The sequence below is a fragment of the Cucurbita pepo genome, chromosome 7 (genome assembly GCF_057944985.1).
Source record: "Cucurbita pepo subsp. pepo isolate OVF chromosome 7, ASM5794498v1, whole genome shotgun sequence".
Taxonomy (NCBI): Eukaryota; Viridiplantae; Streptophyta; class Magnoliopsida; order Cucurbitales; family Cucurbitaceae; genus Cucurbita; species Cucurbita pepo.
Window position 1 is genome coordinate 8805940 of NC_141804.1, and position 16841 is coordinate 8822780.

The 16841-nt window shown below is 35.5% G+C and overlaps 1 protein-coding gene and 1 long non-coding RNA gene across 2 annotated transcripts; one reads left to right on the top strand and one right to left on the bottom strand.

Annotated features, from left to right (window-relative positions):
• Positions 1–1250: 1250 nt before the first annotated feature.
• On the bottom strand, positions 1251–5583 carry LOC111798608 (protein SMAX1-LIKE 4). Its single transcript, XM_023681857.2, has 3 exons — positions 4237–5583; positions 3016–3217; positions 1251–2927 (listed from the first exon to the last, which is right to left on the bottom strand). The coding sequence occupies exons 1-3, from the start codon at positions 5415–5417 to the stop codon at positions 1341–1343; spliced, it is 2970 nt and encodes a 989-aa protein (XP_023537625.2). The 5' UTR covers positions 5418–5583; the 3' UTR covers positions 1251–1340.
• LOC111798609 (uncharacterized) lies at positions 1702–4399 on the top strand. Its single transcript, XR_002815726.2, has 3 exons — positions 1702–1843; positions 3052–3133; positions 3516–4399. It is a non-coding gene; the product is annotated as an uncharacterized LOC111798609 (long non-coding RNA).
• Positions 5584–16841: the final 11258 nt, after the last annotated feature.

Consider the following 16841-nt stretch of genomic DNA (forward strand, 5'->3'; position numbering starts at 1 on the left):
AACGGTGGATGTGAGCCCTTTCACTTTTATATATATATATTGAAAAAAAATAAAAAATAAAAATTATGTTCACAAAAATCATTTCATGTGTTAAAAAGATATTTCTTTGGCCTATGATCATAGGGGAATCATAGCTTAACACTTTATTGGCCATACATTTTTGTTAGTGCCTATTCCCAATTCCCCTTTTTATAAATCCCAAAAAAAAAAAAAAAAATTTATTTATATACTTATCGACTGTGTACGAGAAGTAACTGATCACTCGAGACGAATTATTTAAACAAATGGGTATCGTAATCTGTCATTTCAGTTGAATGATGTAGACGTTTGACAGATTTGATTAATTTTGTTTTTCGTTTTACACATTTAGTCATTATTTGACAGCACTGAAAATTATAAAAATGTGTTCAAACTCTCTAAGCTTTTGTTGTTATTTTATTTTTTCGTGCACGAAAAAAAAAATATAAAATTTAAGTGTGCACACGATTCCATAAATATAGGATTATCACGAACCAACGATTTCGATATTGCAAACATCGACTATCGAGTAGAGCTGAAAATAATATCAAACAAACATCAAGCCTACATGTACCTCACTTTTATCTTATTGAAACCCATTTACTCTCATTTTTTAAATTTAGAACTTTCTTTTTTATCATCGAGCAAGTGAATTTACTTATCGAGAAAAAAATTGTAAAAAAAAAAAAAAAATTGATAATAAGAAATACGAACATTGATACATTGTATATTATAGATAGAAAATATTCACTTTTTGATGTTACTCTGAGAATAAATCTAGTGGAGACGGAGTGAGGCTTGTAGCTCAATGTGACGACGAATCACACTGTTGCAAGTTTGAATCCCTTCTCGCCTTTAACGGCCAAAAAAGGGATGAACTTTTTACTCTATGGATAGTAAAATTATGATCAAAATAGCCGACCCAAAATTATAGAACATAAAGTAATTAGATATTAACTTGTTTCTTTATGAACGATCTTTTGAGTTGTTTGATCGGATCGGTCGTTCAAGACCTTTGGTCTCTATCCGGACCCAATGAAAAAAATAAGATCACTTCTTATGAACTCGTTGAGAATGATTCTGATCTAGTTCATGGTCTATTAGAAGTAGAAGACGCTCTGTTGGGATTGGGATTCTCACGGACAGAAAAAATTGCAGTCGATTTGATAATGATCGAGTGACATTGCTTCTTCGACCCGAACCCAGAATTCTCTTAGATATGATACAAAATGGATCTTGTTACGTTGGAGAAGATTAGATTCAAGTGAAAGTCATTAAGAAAAGTGGTGAAAGAGATTTTACATTTTACATGAAGACGACTTTCAATCCATAGAAGAAAGTTTGATTTTTTTAGGGAGACAAGAACCCATATACCCTTCTTCAGGTTCTTCTTCGTGTTCTTCGTGTTCTTCCTCCAAAATGTGTTTTTGATCCAAACACAGCCTTATATCTATACCCCCTTCCTGTTTCCCGCCATATCTACCACCTTCTAAGCTCGTTTGAAAAATCTCTTTCACCCATTTTTCAAACACTTTGTTAGAAAATGAACCAAATCCCTCTAAAATCCCTTCTAAAACCCCCTCTTCCACCCTAAATCTACAATCCCAATTCCAATCCCAATCCCATTTCCACTTTTTACAATTCTCCTCGTATGCCCCCGTCATTATCCGCCTCAGTTGCTCTCTGATTTCTGATTCTTGGGTTGATTTTGAATTCAGAATGAACCGATTTGAGATCGGTTCCAGAAACCCATTTGCTGGTTTCAGATTGTACATCGTTGTTTCGCGCGTTAGATCGCTCGATATCGGACTTATCTGCCCATTTGGTAATGTTTGATTCGTTTCTGCATCGTCTTGTTCTTGTTTTTGATCTTCTTCGTTGGCTGCTTTTAGGTTGAGATCGATTGTGTTGTTGTTGTTGATGCTTGATTGTCTGTTCTTATTGATTCTTCCTTTCTTCGATTTGTTTTCGATTTCCCGTTCTGCCTTTCGCTTGTGTTTTTCCCTAGCGTCGATTTCTAGGGTCATCTCGATTACAGATGATGAAGAATCTCTGTTCTTTTTATCGGAGGAATCGTCTTTTGTTAAAACGAATATCAATTTTTCGATGCGTTCTTCTTTTACTTCTCCGAATTTCCCACTCTCGAATCCATCTTCCAGGAATTTCATGAACTGTGAATCCGCCATTTCCACATCTTCCACCAAAATCACAAGCTCTCTGGTCGATTTCAATGCCTTCTCCACCATTTCAGATCGAGAAATCCCCATTTCTTCGCTTTTCGAATTCAAGTTCAAGAAAAACTCAATAGATCCAAATACTGATTCTGCAATTGCTAGAGCTATCTTTCTCTTTCCAATGAAATCGTTTCCCTCCATCAAAATCCATTGAATCCGTTTCTCATTCTTCTTTGCTGAAATTACTGTTTCTGCTATACTAGGAAGCGATTCTGATTGCCATGGTACATTCTCTTGCAGGACCTTCAAAATCTCTCCTCGTTCCGTCTTTCTTTCGCTTTCCATTTCCATGGATTCTGCTGATGAATCGTAGAACAGCGGATTGCCCAGAGCTAGAGTGATTTTCACTTCCTTCCCCACCATATGTTTGAGAGAATTCAAGCTTGGTGATGATTCTCGATCTTGACTTTGTTTTGTTGTTGCATTTCCAAAATCAAACTCGATTGTTGTGCATGATTGTTGCCTTCTGAATCGTGGGACCAAGTTGGAACTCTGTAATGGCTTTGGTGTTTGATTATCTGTGAAGGAAATTGAATTTGGTTCATCAAACTTTGGCCACCATGGATATGATGAACAGTAAGAGAAGCTTTTTCCCATCAAGCTTTGAGCTGAACCATCTCTGTGTAGGCTGCTGCAAAATCTGTTCCATTTCTTCCTTAGTTCCACAAACTCATCCTGTAAAATATGCAAGAACAAGAAAATTAAACGAATTGATTCTTATGTTTTTGAGCTATGAAACAACGTGATGAACAAGTTTTAGTACCTTTGAATGTGATTGATTGACATTATACTGTTGCAGCCAGGAGGGAACTTGCTTGGACTGGAAAGATTTCAAATGTTGGACTTCATTATCGAAATTTGAAGTGCATTCAGCGCAGCAAGTAAGCTTTTCATGTTCTTCTTTTGCAATGAATTGCTTTGTTTCCATGGTTTGAGAGAAGAAACTTGGCCTTGAATCATAAACACTGCATAAACAAAGAAAAAATAGCAACAAAAACATGAACACTAGCTAATCTGAAGCGAAATCATTGTTTGTAAGCATTATTCATGTAACGGTCCAAACCCACCGCTAGCAGATATAAGGAAAGGAGAACGAATCATTCTTTATAAGGGTGTGGAAACCTCTCTCTAGCGGACGCGTTTTAAAAACCTTGAGGGTAGGCCCGAAAGAGAAAGCACAACGAGGACAATATTTACTAACGGTGGGCTTAGGCCATTACAAATCTAAGTGAGGGTGACTAATGATTTTTCTTTCTTCCTCAGTGTTCTCTAATCCCCATTTCATTCATAGAAGCATTTTTCTGCAAATATGAGAGGTATGTTCATATTGCTTTCTGGCCCTGTTTTGAAAAAACTTAGCAGAAAAGAGAGAGATAAAGATGATTTGGGTTTCATATCTGCGAGTAAAACTCTGTAAAACAACACCATGCGTGGCTATATAATGACCAAAAAAGGGAGGAAACACAAGGACACTAGCCCATCTGACTTTCCCAGAAACACTTTTTCTTTTATGTTTCTGTCCTTATTCTCAGTCTGTCTTTAGGCTCCAACACAACAAAAGTACAACTACCCAACCCCTCTCTCTCCCCACATATATAAACTTCAAAATATTGATGATAATGGAGGTTCTCCATGCAAAATTCCAAACCAAGTAGTACTTTTTTCAGTCAAATTTGAAGAAACGGGAAGATACAAGGGTATAAAACAAAGAAAAACTAGGTATATATACACAAGTTTTAGCTCCTAATGTTGTTGTAACGAACCTAAATTTTCTACTTAATTTAAAGTTGGTACTGTATGCATATCATGAATGCATCTTAAAACACTGGACTTACGTGTTCGAAAACAACTTAGCATACAATGTTCATGATATGTATGCAGTAGCGACCTTACGGTTGTGCTTTTCTAATTTAGTCTCCTTGTTGGATGAATGAGAGAGAAACGGTAAATATCGGAGTTATATCGAAGGAAACAAGGAATATACCTAGAAGTATGGAGAGTTAAGCCAAGTCCAGAAGAGGGAACAGGAACAGCATGAAGAGACCACTGAGTTTCAAGAGCAGGCTGTCTCATTTGACACCTCATGTAAATCTGATAACTCGCCATACCCATAACCCAAATCTTAGCCTTAGAACCATTGTTATTAGTATTAAGAAAATCCCCTTTCAGCAATCTCTCAATCTCCCCAACCAAGCGTTCAATTTCATCACTATTCCCTCCTTCCACAATCCATTTCAAGTCCCCAACATAAACCAGGACACCTTCTCCATTATCCTTCACATACTCACCCAATTTTAAAGAAGAAGAACCCTTCATTAATGGAAGAAACTCCACAAACTTAACCCCTTTCATAACCTCAGGAACCTCCCCCATTTTCACTTTCCTCATAACCTCAAACACTACCCCTTCTGTCAGCCCAACAGAGTCCCCAACAACAACAACATTAGTTCTCAAATTATTATTGTTCTTCCCCAAGAAAGCCTCAAACACTAACTTAGTTGCATCAGTAGTAGGAGGAGGAGGAGGAGAAGAAGAGAAGAAAAAGGGGGTGTATGTGTTGGTTTGAGGAGAGAAGAAATGGGAAGAAATGGGAGAAGGAGGAGAGATAAAAATAGTGTTGTTGTTGTTGTTGTTGTCGTTGTATTCTTCAATGTTGGTTTTGACAGCAGTGCTAGAGAAGCCAGCCTCTCTCATGACACGGCTGACACTCGGGTCGTCAAGAATGGAAATGATGAGATGTTGGAGCTCGACTTTGACGGTGAGAAGAGGGTGTTGCTGTTGTTGTTGTTGGTGGTGGTCGAGGGAGGAGGAGGAGGAGGAGCCACGGCGTTGGTGGGCTTGGGCGCGCTTGAGAGCAGCAATGAGGGCGTTGGATAAAGAAGGAGGGGAGTGAAGGAGAGGTGGGGAAGAGGGGAGGCGGTTGAGGGCTACATTGAAGCAGAGCTCGAGAGCTCTGGATTGCAGAGGGTGAGGAGGGTGGGATTTGAGGCAGGCGCGGCGGAGGAGAGTGGGGGGTTTGGAGTTATTAGAGAGGAGAGTGGAGGCTACATGGAGAGGAGTTACATGGGAATGGCCACGACGAGCGGCTAAAGAAAGGGAATGCTTCAGAACTGAAGCAGCCTCCGGTGTGAGGGTCTGCTGAGCTGCGCAAGTTCCTGATCGCATCACTTGCCCCACGCCCCCCTACCACCACCCCCTTTGTTAATGGAACCTCCTATGCTCTGCTGCTTCTTGCTTGTTTTCTTTACTTGTGATTCTTTCCCCACCTTCAACCCTTTTGGGTGTGTTGGCTTTGAGCTTTGTGTTTGAAGAAAGGAAGTGAAAGAGTTGGTGTCTTCTTTGGCTTGAGAATGAGAGAGATATTTGGATTTGGAGGCTTTTGGGATTTGGAAAATAATGAGCAAACCAGACAACCATCTTTATACTAAAACTTCATGCTGTGTTAGGCTCCATCTGTTTGTTTCCCTTTTATTTTCCTTTTATCATTTGGAATTAAGTGGCATAAAGAGTAGACTGGTATGAGAAAATAAAAAGTAGGTGGTGCCAGGTCCTCGAGCCTCGAAAGGGGTGAACAACGAGCAGTATGCCAATGAGGACGCTAGACCCTGAAGAGGGGGTGGATTGTGAGATCCCATGTCAATTGGAGAGAGAAACGAGTGTCAGCGAGGACGCTGGGCCACAAAGGGTGGATTGTGAGATCCCACATCGATTGTAGAGGGGAACGAAAGATTCTTTATATTGGTGTAGAAACCTCTCCCTAGCAAACTGCAAAACCCTAAAGTGAACTTGAAAGGAAAAGCTCAAAAAGGACAAAGATTCTTTATATTGGTGTAGAAACCTCCCCTAGCAGACTGCAAAACCTCGAGGGAAACTTGAAAGGAAAAGCTAAAAAAGGACAATATCGGCTAGCGGTAGACTTGGGTTCTTACAAGAATACATTGTTACGAAGTTACTACTTTTTCTTATTTACTTCAACAACAGTAATTAGCATCTATTCATTCCCGGGAAGTAAAAAACTCGAATCTCCATTACACTAAAAATGATCTTTTCACAACAAATCTAGAATATATGAAATACATTTCAATTATCATTAAAGTAAACTCACTTATACGAACATTCTAGGACAAATCCAGATAACTTGATTGTTGGATCGGATAATATTGTTTTGTTTTTATGTGATTTTTTTTCCAACACTAATTGCCTTATCTCACTTGATTACATACGCCACAATGGCTAAATTTTTACTATTTTTTTGCATTATTATTTTTTTTTTTTAAGAAAAAGGGAATTTATTTTTATTATATATAAAAAGTCCAATTAAAATGTAGCACTTTTTTGGGGAGTAGTGAAGGGAAGCATATTATTATTATTATATAAATAATAAAATTTATAACATATGATAATATTTATCTCTCATTATTATAAAAAGCTGCAAAATAAGATTTTTCAAAACTCTCTCTCTCTCTCTCTCTCCTCATCAGATAATATATACTTTTAATTAAATTAAAAACAAAATGGGATCATAGTCTATAGTTTATAATATTAATTACATAACAAAGAATCAAAACACTATGATTATGGGGTTTGTTCAACTCCATTATTTTATTTCCAATGTTTTTTTTTTGTTCATATATATATTAAATATATTTTTTTCTTTAAATGTGGAGTCCATTTCTAGTGGACCCCATAATCTTCTTTTTTTTTTTTTAAAATTATTTGTAAATATATATATATATATATATATATATATATATATATATATATATATATATATATATATATATATTTGGTTGTTCATGGTCATAGATCAGCTTCCCTCCTTTTAACACACCAACCTTTGAATGGGCAGACAGAGAGACAGAAGAAATTCAAAATATTTTTTATTTAAAAAAAAAAAGAAAAAGAAAAAGAAAAAGAAAAAGGGAAATTAATAAAGGTAAGAGAATTACTGAAAAAAGAGGGAATAGAATTTAGTGTGATGGAAAGAGAGTGAGAAATATGAATCTCTTTTTAGATTCTATTTTTAATATTTTCGTCTAAAGTTACATTCCGTATAGATTTATGATACATGTATACAGTGTGTTCCTATCTTAGTTTGCTCCACATATGTATTACAAATGATATCATGAGGCGGATGTAAAGCTAAGCAAATAGCTTCGGCTCCAAGAACAATAGACTGTGTTGGTTGGAAGACATGTGAATTTGCTTGTTCGAACAAATTTCTTGAGTGTTTGCGCTTATTTATGGTAAGAAACAACTCAAAGTATTAATCGAAACGTCTTGTTGTATCCAGTGTTGCTCACCATTGGATCTTATAGGATTCTCGAGATTTTTTTTTATCGAGAACCAAAAAATAATTTAGGGTTTAGGTATATATCAAATTTAGGCATAGATATATGTAAAGTAGTATAAAATTTAGAGTTTCAGAAATATTCTCAATTATATGACATCTAAGTATAGATGTCACACTATTTATTTCTCTTTATAATATTCCAAATATTCCAAATGTCATATCAATATATTCCTCAAACCTATATTTATAGTTTACTTTGTAATTCCGTGAGATCTCGCATTGGTTGGAGAGTGGAACAAAGTATTTCTTATATGCGGGTAGAAACCTCTCTCTAATAGTCGTGTTTTAAAACAATGAGACTGACAGCGATAAGTCTAGGCGGTGTGCAGAGAGGACGCTGGGCCCGTAAGGAAGATAGATTGTGAGATTCCACATCGATTGGATATGGGAACAAAACATTTCTTATATGGGTATGAAAATCTCTCCCTAGTAGACATATTTTAAAAGAGTGAGAATGACAACGATACGTTCAGGCGGTGTGTAGCGAGGACGCTGGACTCCTAAGGGAGATAGATTGTGAGTTCCCACGTCGATTGAAGATGGGGAAAAACATTTCTTATATGGGTATGAAAATCTCTCCTTAGTAGACGCGTTTTGAAACTGTAAAGCTGACGACGATACGTTACGAACTAAAACAAACTATATCTACTAGCTGTATACTTTTTGAATCGTATAAAGAAACGGGTTATTGTGAGGCCAATCGTCGTGGAGAGACAACATTTTATTCTCCAAGTACCCAAAAAAGCAAAGCTGTGTCTACTCTCCTACCCACCATTATTGCCTCTTTTTTCACTCTCTATACAAACTGCAATACCCTTTGTCATAATCTCATCATTCTCAATTCCATTTCCAACCACCCACTTCAAAACTTTTCTTCTTAATTTAAACAAAATACTAAAATACTAATCTTTAAACCGACCCGTTTCGTCTAAGGTGAAGATTTAAATCTACAATCGAGAGAGGTAGGGTTACTACCAATCTTTAAGCCGACCCGTTTTGTCTAAAGTGAAGATTTAAATCTACAATCGAGAGAGGTAGGGTTACTTTGTGTTTAAATATAATTTAGAAGAGGTAGGAGACTTATCTACGTGAATAGTGATAGATCTTAAACTTTATATTGAAGGACAAACAAATTCATATCGAGTTAAATTATAAGTTTTAGTTCTCGAGCTTTTAGATTTGTTTCTATGTTACTAGGGATGAATATGGGTTGAGTTGGAAAAATCTTTTTGATCCACCTAAAATTTTGGATTGGTTGGGTTGGTGACTTGAACAACTCGAAAAGTCACAATTCAACCTAATCTAACTCTCGATTTTTAGATTGGATTGTTGAGTTGTGCTTTTCTTTTTAATTGTTTTTTTACTTATCTACGATAGACGTTACATTAATAACTAAAATCTTATAGAGTTCAAACAAGTGACAATACATCACTAATATTATCTACAATAAATCGAACCTAATCTAACGCTTTGGTAGATTTGCTCCTCAAGCCGACATGTGCCCCTGCCCTAGTTGTACTCACATGACACAAGCGTGTCGAGCGACTTCTAGCTCTCATCTCGCATGTGGCTCAATTGGGTCGATTCCCCTTGCATTCGGCTTAGCCTCGGTTCAATGGCTTTGCCTTGGCTTATCCGGCTAATTCGACTCAGTCGGACTATTTTGGACCACATTTTTTACTAATATGAGGTCAGTAAGATTCCTATTTGCTCAATTTATATAATTGTGAGATGAAGTATGGAATCATTCGATATTTTTAAGGTGAGTTAAGCTCATTAGTATATTCTAACCTGATGTCGTGGTCCCACGTAAGTTTGAATTGGATTACAAAGGACAAATTTGGACTAGCACAAGGATAAATCAGTCACTCTGACTTAAGCTAACCAAGAAAGTGACTTTACTATTAACTTGGTTGGATGAATTGAAGTAAATATGAACCATACGAGTTCTGAGGCCCTCCATGTGCCATATTTTATGACGGTTTGAAATGTATTATGTTAGAATTATGTTATGTTGTCAGTTATGCTATGAGATGTTTATATCATGTTATGGACTTTATTGTGACTTCCATGTCGTATGTCATGATTTAAAGCTAGGAGGACCTTATGAATTTTTGTTTACCATGTGGATTGAGATATGTCTCTACTGGGATGAATACGGACATGTACATTATGATATCTATACGCCAAGATATTATGCGGGCTCATTTCCCTATGTGACTTTGGCAGTGTGAGCGTGCGCTAATTGAAGGGGCACACCCACGGGTATATATATGGCCACTTGGTGGGTCCATATGTGCGTGAGTCGTGTATAGAGAAATACTACACATCCAATTTTGCCCAACCAATTCAACCCAAATAGAGTTCATAATCCAATTCAACTCAACACTTTATTTTTTAGTATTGTTTGATTACATTAATAACTAAAATCACATAAAGTTCAAATATCAAACATTTACAAGTCAAAACGTATTACTAACATCAGTTACAAACATTAAATATTTTTTTTTCACTTTAAACGTATGACATGGTAGGGTTGAATGTTGTAACCCTCTTTTCGAGTTGGCCGGGATGACCCAACAAAAGAAAAAAAATGCTAGCTCGTAAATCAAATTTTTGGGTCGGGTTATCCAGGTTGGTCATGTTTTCAAGTCATCAATAAGATGCTCTTTCCAGTTCAGTTACGTACTCCATTTCGATTACGTAATCATAAGAATTCCAAAGTTAAACGTGTTTGTTTTAGAGTAATCTTACATTAGTTAGCCTCCCGAAAATTTTCGTAGGAAGTATGAGAGTAAAAACAAAACATACTAGCACGATCCATATTTGTATACAGGGATAGTCTTCCCTCTCTGAAACAATTCAAGACTCGGGGTAACGTAACCCTATGGTCAAGACCATTAAACGTCGAATTCAGTTTTCAAATTTTGGTTCGATGAGCTATTAAAAGTTACATAGAAAAAAAAAAAAAAAAAAAAAAAAAATCCCCAAAGGAAATTCACCATTTCCCTTTGCATTAAAAGGGGCAAAAAGACAACGTATTAAAGTGGAAGAGAAAAAGAGAGCATTTAAAACTTAAAAGCTAATAAAGTTAACCTTTCAGTCAAAATATCTCTGTTACTCCTAAACTATATAATATATACAATAATGTTCTAATTTCTCATATGTTCACAACCTCACATTTTTTGTCACCTTTTTTTCTTTGTCTCATTGTTATTAAACCTTTATTATTTGTGGGTCCGATTCTCGACTCAATACACTAAAAACTTTATATTTTGTTCGAACTTTACGTCCTAAAAACAAAAGATTGATCGACAGAAAGATAAAAGGGATATTCTTAATTTTCATAATAATCTTAAAGTTGAGTAGAGTTTTGGTTCGGTTGTAACCCTGTTTTCTAGTTGGTTGGATTGATTGATCTGACCAATAAAATGTCAATTTTCAAACCGCCTCAAATTTTCAACTTTTTTTAACCCGACCCAATCCAACTTTTATGATTTGGGCTAAGTAGTTTGAGTTGGTTGAGTTCTTAGTGTTAAGATTGCTCAACAACGCACACACTCGATGAAGATGAACACAAAGAACAGTAAAGAAAAAATTTAAGGAGAAATATTGATTAAAGGTTTTATTGATGACTTCAATTATGTACAACAAGAGAAAATACAGATAATGAAGAAAAATACGTTCTGAGAGCTTTGCGTAATGCGTTATATATATGGTTTCAGTTTACTAAATATTTAACCTACGAGATATATTCTACCAAATATATCTCTACCAAATCTCTACCAAATCTCTATCATGTATATTTCTACCCGATCTTTTACGATAGGCATTAGACTCCATATCCCAACACTTAGGTCAATGAATACTCCTACCTTTTGTTTCTGATTTTAGGTATAAATTGAATAGAACGTGAATACGAGCCAATGGCATTTTTGCAAATCACGGAAGAAATAGGAGAAGGTTAGAAAGGTAAAATTGTAAGAGGTAAAAAAAAAAATTGAAGTTAAAAAGGGATGTTTAGAAAGGTTGAATATTGAACATTATGAAATGATGATGATCTCCAAGAGGTAACATTTTCATGCAAAGCTAAAATTTTTACGTCAATCCAAACCACCTTTTGCTGCCTCTTTCCTTTACATCTTTCACATGATTGAGAAGAAAAGAAGAAAAAAAAAGACTTATAATATAATAATTTCCTTTTCTTTTCCTTTTTCGTTAGTTTCATTATGGTTTCCCTAATGCATAAGTCGAAGTGACAACACAATTGCTTTCAATTATTGCATCTATAATTTTAATCCAAAAAAGTTATCAACTTGAGGTCGTGTTCTCGTTTGATCCTTGAAATTTTAGCTTTGATCTTACGTGATATAAATTATATTTTTTATTTTGTTTGTGAAGTTTGAAATATAACAAGTTGGGTGTCCAAAAATTTGAAGTATACGTTAAATATTATTCTATTGGATTTAATGTGATAATCGAGTATATGAATGAGCTGAAAACCGCATTTGAATGTGAGTGATCTTGAAAATAGGATGACTAAGAAAGACATGGAAGAATTGAAAGTTTTACCTATACCAACAAGTTGCACGTTCGTTTTTGGTTGCTCAATAAGATCTGCAAGGTTAAACATGTTTTGCTTCAATTCTATGTTGAGTCATCTCTTGGAAATTTTAGTAAGATGGTTGTAAGTGAGGAAAAAACATGCTGGAAAAAGTTGCGTTGGTCTGTGGGGATAGTTTTTCTTCTTAAAAACGAGAAATATGTGACTATGTTATAGGGGATGCAGGGAAATGTCGGGGCCATCAAGTGTCGAATCCTAGGCACGATGCATTACAAATAATATCAGAGTGGTAACACCTCATTTTCAGTGACTCAATCATAGGAACTTCAAGGTTAAACATGCTTTGTTTTGGAGCAATTCTAGGTTGAGTGATCTCGTGTGAATTTTCCTAAGATACACGTGAGTGGGGTATTTTCTTAAGATAGTCTTAACTCTTAGAAGCTATGAGCCAGTAATGTGGCTATGTCACCAGGGATGCAGGGAAATGTCGGGGCCATCAGGTGCAACTGAACATGGTGCGTTACATTTAAACTATAAACCTTATATCAAATTGGATATCTAATTCTTGAAAGTTACTGCCCATGCCAACAAGGTGCACCTTCCTTTTCGGTGGCTCAATCATAGGAACTTCATAATTAAGCGTACTTTACTTGGAGCAATTTTATGTTGAGAGGCCTCCTGAAAATTTTCCTAAGATGTATGGTAAGGACAAAGTATACGGGAAGGATTCATGTTGGCCTGTGGGGATAGTCATCACACTTAAGAAGTGAGGAGTAGGTAACGTGACCATGTCACAAGAGATGCAGGGGACTGTTGGAGCTAACAGGTACTGAATTTGGGCATGGGACACACAAATAAATGAGTGATGCATGAATGAACAGTGCTCATATTTGAATGAAAGTGATCTTGAGTAACTATCCGTTATTTTTGCTTAGATACCACACAAATTTGTGCGATCTCAAATTACGCCATTTTAGGATTTATTTTTCTAATTTTGATTAACTAAAATAAATAACCTTGGGTTATGTTGTTATATGCTGAATACTTTTTTTTTCTTTTTATTTATGTATTTATTATGTATTGAGATGAATTTGATGATATCACAATGCACCAAGCTACTATTTTTTTGACCAATAGTGACTTAAAGTAATTGGTTGGTCTCTAAGACCCATGCCCTTGGTGTGTATCGAGATAACATTGTGGTCAATAAAGATATAATTACAATTCTAAGTTAATGGACATAATAGAAAGAAAGAAGAAAAAAAAAAAAAAGTTAGACAATATAACGTCATCAATATTTGACATTTCATCGGCTCAATATTTTCTACATCACCTACGACATGGTTACGTTACTTATTTAACTTGAACTATTTGTAAGAGTAAAAACTAATCTCACAAACTAATACAAGTCATTTTAGCATGTTTTATCATCACTCACATGCTCGTTATAGGATGACTCCAATATCTTCATAGGAGGTCACTAACTTAGAATTACTCCAAGCTAAACAGATTTAACTCTTGAGTTTCTATGATTGAGCCACTAAAGAGGAAACTGCACAATGTTATTATCGGTGATAGCTATCAATCCATTTAAGCATTACTCAACCATCATGTCTTCAAGATCTGTAACGACCCATATTCAAGATTCGGATAAGGATTCAAAATCCAGATTCGACACCTAATGACCCCGACATTTTCCCACGATGTAATCACGTTACTTACTCCTCGCTTCTAAAAGAGAAAACTATCTGCACATTCCAACACGAGTCCTCCAACATATTTTGTCCTTATTCACATGTATTTTATGAAAATTTATAAGAGGTTACCAAATATAGAATTGCTTCAAGCAAAATATGCTTAACTATGGAGTTCTTATAAAAGAGCCAACAAAAGTAAAGACATACCTTGTTTATAGGTATGACTTTCAATTTTTTAAAGTATTTTTTAGTCATCTTATTTTGAGGATCACTCTTATTTTGATGTGGTCTTAGTTTATTCACTTACCCTTAATTTACTCAAGTCTCACAAAATCACTCTTATTCTCGATTCATTCATATATCATTCCTTCACTTGATCATCACAGATAAAATAGACAGAATCATGAAAGTTCAGTGCTATGGACGTAGACATACTACAAAGTCTTCTATACTACTGTATGTGTTTAATTAGTGGGATCCACGCTTCATAAGTTTATTTTTTTAGTACAATAAACGTTGGACATAGAAATTGAAAATATGTGAATTACGATTAAATTATATTCACAAAAACGATTGAAACGTTAATTTCGAGCAACGAGGGAGGAAAGAAAAAAAAAAAGGGTTTCTCTAATGTTACAAGCAAAGAATCCCCTTCTCTATAATATGAACAAATTAAAGGGATGGTGTTGGTATGGAGTTTCAATGATTTGGTCTGCTTTTGTTCAAACAAAATTTCAATAAAGAAGGAAAGTAGATAATTCACTAGGACACACATTATTGGCCCACATTATTGTTCATCGCATACTCTAATTTTTGCCATGGGTGTTATTAGTACGCACGAATTTTGATCCATAATTTCACAAAGGCAATCATCCCTCCTTTTTGACCCAACATTTTAAGAGACTTTTCATTTGAATTGGTAATAAAGTTGTACAAAATATACACAAATATTAGCGTTATAATCATGAACTCGATTTTTTCATTTAGAAGTGTCACTTGTCAATATATTTAAATTTTTTAATGACTACCAGTGATGTGGAAATCAGCCTAAGGGAAAGTTCTAATACCAAATGATACGTGGTAATCAGCTCAAGGGCTCTGATACCAAATGATAAGGAAATCGGCCCAAGGGAGAGCTTTGATACCAAATGATATGATAAGGAATCACTACAAGGGGAGTAACATTTGAATTACCTTGTTGAACGAATATCTGAGGGAAGAACACTTGTTTGAGTTTCGAATCACTCCACAAGCAAGATCGATCATGTCTATCTTGAATGATTCTTGTTGATCAAATATCTTAAGGCAAGAACACTTGTTTGAGATTCGAATCACTCCACATGCAAGATTGATCATGTCGAGCTTGAATAATTCTATATGCAACCTAAACTACATAGAATTGCAAAGAAACTTAGTCATTGGCCAAAGAAAGCACAAATGCTTCTTTTTACTATATCTTCCAAATTTGTTTACAAATACAACATCGCTTTATATAGCCTCAAAATGAAACTATGAAAGACATTCCAAAAATGGTAACATTTATACTTTATGGCTATAATTAATCAAATGTAAACTAAAGTAAATAAAAAGTGGCATGAATAATTCTAAATTACTCTAGATTGTAACCCACCCAAAATTTATAACAATGAAACTTCATCCTTCTTCCATGTGGCATGAATTGAAATATATTTTGATAATTTTAACCGTATTTTCTTCGCATCTTCATTGAAATATATTGTAGGATTGATGTCTCTTGGTTCATATCAACGAGAATCCTACGATCTTTACTATTAATATAGGAATATGATGTTTGATAATGTAGTCTAGAAACAATGTAATGCTATGTTGAGGATTTGAAATTTGGATTCGGTACCTGATGACTCTGACATTTCCTTGCGACAGGATCACGTTACCTATTCCTTACTTCTAAGAGTGAAAATGCTTAACCATAGAGTTTCTATGATTGAGACACTGAAAAGAAAGGTGCACCTTATTGACATAGTAGTGACTTTCAATTCTTTTAAGTCTTTCTCAACTATCCTATCCTTAGAATTCCTCTCATTTGGATGTGGGCTCGGTTTATTCATATACCACTCCTCTACTCAAGTGTCACGTCAAGTTTCAAAATTTATAACTTTTTTTTTAGTTAAATTATCCTCTTTGGTAGTCCAAAGTTTAAAAATAAAAAATGAAACCTCTCTATCCTCTAACAATTGCTACCAAATTTATCAAAATTTACAACTTTGACTTGAGAGTTATTTATAGGTCAATTTCTAAAAATTTGTTGACTTTTAGTTTCTCATAAGTTGTTCCTTTTGATAACCATGTGTGATGGTTACGAGTGAATGTAGCATGCTTTAAAAAATGTGATTAGTGAAATTATCTCACTCGAGTCGAATGAAAAGTCGAGATGGGCAATTAGGATTTCGAAGCTAGAGGTTGAACTTCTTTTAGGATAGAGTTGACCCGATCAAGTCAAGGAAAGAGTTGACTCAACTAACTGATGAAAGAGTTGACCTAGAGGAGCGGAAGAGTTGAGTTGACTATTAGAGTTGACCTTCCATGAGCCAAGCTGACCTCACAAGGGTGGCTCCTTAGGCCAAGCATAGGTTGATGCCCCCTTGGTGATATTACCCTATCATATTTCAAAGATTTCAAACATCACAAAGATCCATCGCCTATGTCATTGATAGACAACATGATTTGCAAGAGTAGATGTAACAGCACAAGCTCACCGCTAGGAGATATAGTCCTCTTTGAACTTTTCTCTTCGAGCTTCCTCTCAAGGTTTTTAAAACGCGTTGGTTAGGGAGAGTTTTCCACACTCTTATAGAAAATGTATCGTTCCTCTCTCCGACCGATGTGGAATCTCACAATCCACCCCCTTCATGACCCATCGTCCTCTTTGGCACATTGTACGGTACCCACCTCCCTTTTGGGGCTCAACGTCTTCGCTGGCACACCACCTAGTGTCC

Excerpts from the sequence above, each read along its gene's own strand:
- LOC111798608 (XM_023681857.2), bottom strand. The coding sequence starts at position 5,417 with ATGCGATCAGGAACTTGCGCAGCTCAGCAGACCCTCACACCGGAGGCT. Across the intron at positions 3,218-4,236 it reads TTAACTCTCCATACTTCTAG|TGTTTATGATTCAAGGCCAA; the intron begins GTATATTCCTTG and ends TTGTTTATGCAG. Across the intron at positions 2,928-3,015 it reads TCAATCAATCACATTCAAAG|GATGAGTTTGTGGAACTAAG; the intron begins GTACTAAAACTT and ends CATATTTTACAG.